We start from the raw sequence: 5,000 nt of genomic DNA on the forward strand, positions 1-5,000 counted from the left end.
TCTATAAAAACTCTTTTTAAATCCCACAATTAACATAAAACTAATTCACCAAGAAGGAATTGACATAACTTTGCAATTTGGAACTTTATAGAAGCAAAATATAAAGCAAGTGTAGCTAGGGGCTGAAGGAACTCTACATAAACCCTCAAGTAATGACTCTTTTTAAACCCCCACAATCAACAGAAAACTAATTCACCAAGAAAGAAATGACATAACTTTGCAACTTTATAGAAGAAAAATATAAAGCAAGTTTAGATTGGGGCTGAAGGAACTCTACTGCCTTCAAGTAATGATTTCTGCAGAACTATTTAAACTACACAATTAACAGAAAACTAATTCACCAAGAAAGAAATGATATAACTTTGCAACTTTATAGAAGCAAAATATAAAGCAAGTTTAGCTAGGGACTGAAGGAACTCTACAAAAACCCTCACGTAATAATGTCTTTAAAAAACTATTTCTAAACCCCACAGCTAACAAAGAAATTAATCACCAAGAAAGAAATGACAAAACCTTGCACGCAGAATAACATACCCAGTATCTCAGGTTGACCATAATACCCTGGGGCACACCGTTCGCAATGACGTCCAACGTACCCTGGGCGGCAGTTGCAGATTATGGAGAAGCCGTCTCCTGTAACGTCGCAGCTTTCAGCAAAGCTACAAGAAAAAAACAAAAAAACATCGATTTAGACATTGAATAGTAAGATGATACACTGACTTACAACCCTCCCCAAAAAATAGGAATCGAATGTAGCATCCCTAATTGATATGCTAGGAAACAATTGGAAAAATCCTACATCAACAGAACCAAGGGATCTGGTAAGTATTTCCAATGGTCTTGTGGCCACCTCTAATCTATATGAGGACTTGCTTAAAGCTAAGCAAAGAGCAGAGGAAGTTTATATTACTCAAGTAAGGAAACTAGAAGAGGGAACAGGCTTCTATGAACGACTCAGGAGGTTAAGAATGAAAACATTCCGTGACATTTAGAAACAAATAAGTGACAAAAAAGATTAAATAAAGAAATGACACACAACAACAACAAGACATTCCTTTCATATAAGAAGTAAGAAAACTTACTTGTTGGTGATAGATGGTAAGGGACAAGCGCAAATCAGACAGTCGTATGGGGTCCCCTGCGTTGCATCTCCATGGTAGCCAGCAGCACAGAATTCACAATGGTCACCAACGGTACTGTGTCGACAATTCTGCATGAAAAACGGGAAAACTCATATAATGACTTATTTATTTGTTTATCTAATGATATGGAACTATACATAGATGTTTGGTCATATTAATACCCTGTATTCTTAATGTTTATTTCACTGTCTGTTTCAGTGTCTACTGATCGCTTTCTCTGCCCTACCTCTTCTGTGCAGATATCATTACCCATATAAGTTATAAAGCGAGTATAGTTATGATTTGTGAACTAAACATCACATACAAGTGACATTAGACTAGGCCCGAGTCTAAGGTCACTTGTATGTGACCCCTAGGGGCTCCCAAACTGGGGTAGCCTGCTAGTACATTTTTTACTCTTCAGGGGGTACATTGGATCTGAGATCTGTGCAATACATAATGTAATCTGTATTCAGATTTAACAATAAAATCATATCACAATATTAATTTCATTGTTCCTCTTTTCATCACCAATTTTAGCGGTACACTAGAATCTATGAATATGCCAAAGGGGTACAAAAGAACAAAAAGTTTGGGAACCCCTGCCTTAGAGTAACACAAGCACGGCCTAAACCTTTCTGGAGATAAGTTCACCAAATAGAATAATTAGACCCGTATGATAATTTTATTTAACCTTGAATGTATATCCTTAACAAAAGCATGATCGAGACATACCAGTAATGAATCAAAAAGATACTTTAATCATTTCTATTAGACTACTCACGATACATTTTCCCGTTTCCTTGTCGCACGTATTTGCATGACCGTTACACTGGCAAGGTACGCAGAAGCCACCGTAAGGTCCCCTCTGAGCGCGGTAGTATCCATCTGCGCATCTTTCGCACGAAGTACCTGATAGATAAAATCATTTATTGAAAAGGAAGTAAATTTATTCTACGCTGAAGAGAAAAAATTAAAGAATACGCAAAATAGTTTGCCAAACTGTCATACTGCTTTTGAAGGAATTGCATTTTTTTATATTAAGATTCAAATCACGAAAAGATGAATTGAAATAGTTTCATATAGACAGTACTGACTTCAAAAAAAAGTTAAGCAAATACACACCCACACACACATATATATATACATGTATATATATATATATATATATATATATATATATATATATATATATATATATATATATATATATATATATATATATATACAGCCATCTCTCTCTCTTTGGGTCTATAACCTAATTACAATTTGTCTTCTGGCATTTGCAATTCTCTCTCAAAATAAAGAGCACCATGAAGCCTATACCTCTTTACAGTTTTTAGGTATGATCTAAAATCATGCTTGAAATACTAAATTTCCTTCTTCATCAGTAAATATAAAAATAAATAAGCATCCAGTGGTATACATATAGCCATTCCTATTTGCCATTGACTCTGAATATCTAAGATTTTTTTCAAGTTTAAAGCAATTTTAACATCTTAATTCATGGCAAAGAAATCTACATACATTGGTTCACTTTTATGAAAATGATCAGAAGTTGTATTCATAAATAAACAGTAGACAGTAAACTATGAAATTACAAACATGAAAAAATATTTTCCAGTAGAATATTGAATAGCAATAATCCCTATGTTCACATGGCTGTTTTTGTGAATAATATATCAAACATGCCACGCCATTTTTACTATACCACTCAGGTTTTTTTTTTTTTTTTTTAGTGGAAAAGCTAATAACAGAACTGCCTACCTTCATAGTTAACCGGACATTGACACAACTCCACAGACAATGCTGCCTGGGACCCTCTCCCAGGCCAGTTTACGGTTGGCACGTCTAGGAATACGTCAGACAGTCTGCAAGGTAAGAAGGTCAAATATTTAAAGGAGTCTGGTTTTAGTTCCACTTTATCAGAATAGATACTCACCAGAACGTTAGCAAACCCAACCCTTCAATGTGGTGCCCAACCAAAGCAGTGGCCTCCCCAGTAAACAGCTTAGGCTCATGGGCTTGTAGTTGACTAATTTTGTATTTCGTTTATAAGTAAAAAGCTACAACTAAAAGGAATATTATAGAATTTAAAATGATTTTGTATAAAACACCTAAAAAATAAAAATCTACAGAAATGTATTCATAAAAAATAAAATGCTACTAATTTTGTATTTAGTTTATGAGTAAAAAGCTATATCTAGGTGGAATACTACCAAAAAACGAAAAGGATATTGTATAAAACACCTAAAAATTCAAAATCTACATTAAAGTATATATAAAAAATCAACTGTACATCAAGAATATATGACGTCACACCTCACAAAATTATAATCATTACATATTTTAACATATAGTTGAACTGAACTCGTACGAATGTTTTACCTCGATAAAGTAGTATTGGTCCAGTAGTTAGCTCGTATGTAGATGCCTTCCAAGCCAAGCAATAAGGTCATAAACTGATCTCTTTTCAATGAGGCTCCTGAAAGATTGTGGTTTTTCTATTAGGTCTATTATCAACTCTATTTACATCATGAAACGTCCTGAAGCATTTTTATAACTAATTATTATTATCAATTTACCTGTTCATATCTGTTTAAAATCACTGTAGAGATTCCGGGCAAAATAAGCCCCACCCCCCATGAAGACGTCATAGCCAATCACGTCTCCCTCATTAATAGCAGTCACAACGCATCCCCTTAAAGTGACTATATAAGTTAGTGTCGTTTGAAATTTGTTGGGAAGATAACGTGATTGGCTATGACGTCATCAGGGGGTGGAGCTTATTTTGCCCGGAATCTTTGGAGCGACTAAAGTTGGACAAGAGAATTCCTGGCACACCTCGCTTTGATGAATTGTAACCTTTCACCCCATTACTGCATGGCGAGTAATGAAACAGATAGTGCTACGGAGAGATAGCAGAGGTGGTGGGGCAGGCTACACAGGAAACTCACAGCATAGGCTATGACATGGTGCTCTAGACTTCTTCAGAGCAGGGTGTGTCAGGAATTACTGTGTCCAACTGTACATTGGTGTCATCTGTTCATATAAACATAAGAGCCATAAAGGAATTTGATTAATTTCTTTCTAGTTTTATTTCTTTGTTAGTAACAATGAGAAACGTCAATATAAGTAGGTTGACACATGACGTCATTGTTCACTGACCACTAGTCATGAGCCTGACACATGACGTCATTGCTCACTGGCCAATAGTCATGAGCCTGACACATGACATCATTGCTCACTGGCCAATAGGCATGAGCCTGACACATGACGACACTTTTCACTAGCCAATAGTCATGGGCCTGACACCTGTTGTCACTACTCACTGACCAATAGTCATGAGCCGGACAAATGATGTCATTGCTCACTGGCCAATAGTCATGAGCCAGACACATGACGCCATTGTTCCCTGGTCAGAAATCATAAGCCTGATAGACCTGGATTACCAGAGGGTTAATACTGAATTTTCTACATAGTTTTGGACTCTAAATAACTCACCTGATATGGTTCTGAAGTTGTGTTCAGTCAGACGAATGGTGACGTTGAAATTCTCTCTGTTTTCTGGTAGTTCGTCCAGGAAATACTGAGCGGCAATATTACCACCTTGTAAAATGACATCCGGACTCTCCAACTCTAGACCTATACAAAGTAGAAAGATTTAAATGTTATCTACAATATCAATAAACTACCATATAGCTTGAGCAACCTTAATTTTTATCAGATTCATTTATATTGTTTAGCTCAAATTCAAATTGTCTTCTACAATTCTTTTGGGATTCACATACTTTTAAATAAATATATGTAAGAACCTTATTGATATTTTGAATCAATGGTACTATTCAATAAATGTCCTATTTATATAGATGTTTATGC

The 5,000-nt window shown here is 35.5% G+C and overlaps 1 protein-coding gene across 4 annotated transcripts in view; it reads right to left on the reverse strand.

The window, feature by feature from the left end:
* LanA (laminin subunit alpha) overlaps window positions 1-5,000 on the reverse strand; it is a 101,360-nt gene that overhangs the window by 55,371 nt on the left and 40,989 nt on the right. For all 4 annotated transcript variants that reach the window (XM_068349824.1, XM_068349823.1, XM_068349822.1 and 1 more), the window contains exons 23-28: window positions 4,626-4,766; window positions 3,510-3,606; window positions 2,889-2,992; window positions 1,906-2,033; window positions 1,083-1,210; window positions 535-659 (exon numbers count right to left, since the gene is read on the reverse strand). In XM_068349824.1, coding sequence (XP_068205925.1) covers window positions 535-659; window positions 1,083-1,210; window positions 1,906-2,033; window positions 2,889-2,992; window positions 3,510-3,606; window positions 4,626-4,766 — 723 coding nt within the window. The remainder of the gene's footprint in view (window positions 1-534; window positions 660-1,082; window positions 1,211-1,905; window positions 2,034-2,888; window positions 2,993-3,509; window positions 3,607-4,625; window positions 4,767-5,000) is intronic.

This window comes from Palaemon carinicauda, chromosome 26 (genome assembly GCF_036898095.1).
Source record: "Palaemon carinicauda isolate YSFRI2023 chromosome 26, ASM3689809v2, whole genome shotgun sequence".
Taxonomy (NCBI): domain Eukaryota; kingdom Metazoa; phylum Arthropoda; class Malacostraca; order Decapoda; family Palaemonidae; genus Palaemon; species Palaemon carinicauda.